We start from the raw sequence: 2,160 nt of genomic DNA, 5'->3' as shown, positions 1-2,160 counted from the left end.
ATAATCACAACATCATAATCATGGCCTTAGGCCCATATACATATCCGAGACTCATATCAATAATCATATTTATAAACCATAGCATATCTATAATCATCTCACATATAGGAGGCATCTCACATCTAGGAGGCATAATATCAACAAGCATATCGCCTCTATTAGACATCTCATATCTATAGGTTATGCATTATGACCAAGAGGAAAATGCATCTCTATGGGCCACTAAACATAATCCGACGAAAATCATCACAATTTATCAATTCACCAAGTAATTCTCATAAATAGGGCTCATTAATCTCAACTAGGTCTACTATCCGCAACTAAGCCCACAAGGGCTAACACAAATCTTGGCCTAAGTGAGCCAGATGATCCCACTTCTAATCCATAATTTCCATGATTAGGCATACTATGCTCTAAAATAGGCTAAGGTATCTAGTTCATCCTCTAGATGTCAAGCAAGCCATATTAACGCCTAAGATAGTAACTTCGACTAGAAACAAGGGTACTCAAGCCAACTCTGTCAAACTTACGGTTCCAAAACTATCGCACTAGCCCAATAAGGCTAAATATACAAATCATGCTTCAAATGCTAAAACCATATTCCGAGCATATCATCATATCATATCCATGCTACAAATTTACCCAAACTAGGGAGTAGGCAATAGGATTCTACAAGGGTATTAAGTAATTCAACCTACGGGTCCAAAACCCTATCTAATCTCCAAACTTATATGTATATTCAATACTAAGTCATTCTATCCAATATCAATCTTAACATTCACGTTCACACGCAATATATATCATACATCATCCATGAAGAAAGTAGACAGAAGCCTACCTCAAGGCTAAACCGCAAAATCACATTTCATGCACCACATGCTCGTCTTCATTTCACAATCCCCAAAATGCCATCACACTATCAAAAATATAATCTAATCATCAATATGAGTCTAACGATACCCATATTGCACTATTGTGCTTCGGGTCCAAAAATGACACCAAAAAGCCCAAGTGGGTCCCACATACGAAAATTGCATTTCCGAGGTCAACCCAATGCTCATCTACCAAAAAGGAAGCATAACCCTCAATTGATGGGTGCAAACAAACGAAATTTGGGGCTAAATCAAGCCTTAAGCTAAATTGGAGTTTTGGGTCAAGAACAATGAAATTCACCAATAAAGTGATGAAATCTTACCTTAATCCGGATGATAATCATGATAAAAGATGTTTACCAAGCTTCCTAGACATCCACAAGACTCAATTTCGAGTGATCATACCCATTTAGGGTTTTAGGTTCTCAAATGTGAAAGAACAATCCCCAAAATCACGACCTTGGGTCTATTGATAGACCCTTCGGCGAACAAACGCGGTACCCTATGACAGCAAAGTCAAAAACTTGTTTTTGACCCTCGGAACTCATCCGGGACCCAAAATATATGATCCAATAGTGAAATTTGAGTGTAAACCACAATTCAAATCTATTGGAATCATCAAAACTTCCATACAAGGTCGTTTAGGCAAAAAGTGGGGCCCACATATATAGTTTCGATTTTATGACTTTCTTACTAATAGGTCGAAATGAGTTCGGGTGTATTGGGACCGGAACGAAAGGTCTACCTAGACTAAAATCGATATTTTGAATATGCTGGCGCAGTCGAAATTTTCATCCGAGATCGTTTCGCTGAAGTTTTAGATCGGTGGCCATTAGGAACCAACGAAGACTTCTAAACAGGGAGTTGACTCTAAAAACCAAACGAACTGCCCAGTAACCAAATCCTCAGTCTCAGCAAGTCATAAATGACTTGGGGCAGCTATGGAGAAGCTCAAACGGTGAAGATAAGTATAAATATGGCTGTGAAGAGATTCTTTAAAGATTCGAGACAATGGGCAAAAGACCTCATAGCAGAAGTCACAACCATAGGCAATCTCCACCACAAGAATCTTGTCAAATTGATAGGATGGCTTTATGAGAGCAATGAACTCCTTGTGGTGTATGAGTTCATGCCAAATGGGGGCTTAGACAAGTTGATAATTTGCGAAGAAAACGGAGAAATCAGAGAAGGGTTGAGTCTGAATGGGGAAATAAGGCATGGCATCATCTGTGGCATTGCTCAAGCATTGGATTATCTACACAATGGGTGTCAGAAAAGAGTACTTCAC

The 2,160-nt window shown here is 38.9% G+C and overlaps 1 protein-coding gene across 1 annotated transcript; it reads left to right on the top strand.

Annotated features, from left to right (window-relative positions):
• Window positions 1–1,848: 1,848 nt before the first annotated feature.
• LOC124892480 (probable L-type lectin-domain containing receptor kinase S.5) lies at window positions 1,849–2,151 on the top strand (the record flags this gene model as incomplete). The annotated part of the gene is made up of 1 exon (XM_047403762.1): window positions 1,849–2,151. A coding segment is annotated over exon 1 (303 nt), but the record flags the coding sequence as incomplete, so codon positions are not given.
• Window positions 2,152–2,160: the final 9 nt, after the last annotated feature.

The sequence above is a fragment of the Capsicum annuum genome, unplaced genomic scaffold (genome assembly GCF_002878395.1).
Source record: "Capsicum annuum cultivar UCD-10X-F1 unplaced genomic scaffold, UCD10Xv1.1 ctg47645, whole genome shotgun sequence".
Classification (NCBI taxonomy): Eukaryota; Viridiplantae; Streptophyta; class Magnoliopsida; order Solanales; family Solanaceae; genus Capsicum; species Capsicum annuum.
Note: the sequence above shows the minus strand (reverse complement) of the source record. Positions and strands in the feature narration are given on the sequence as shown.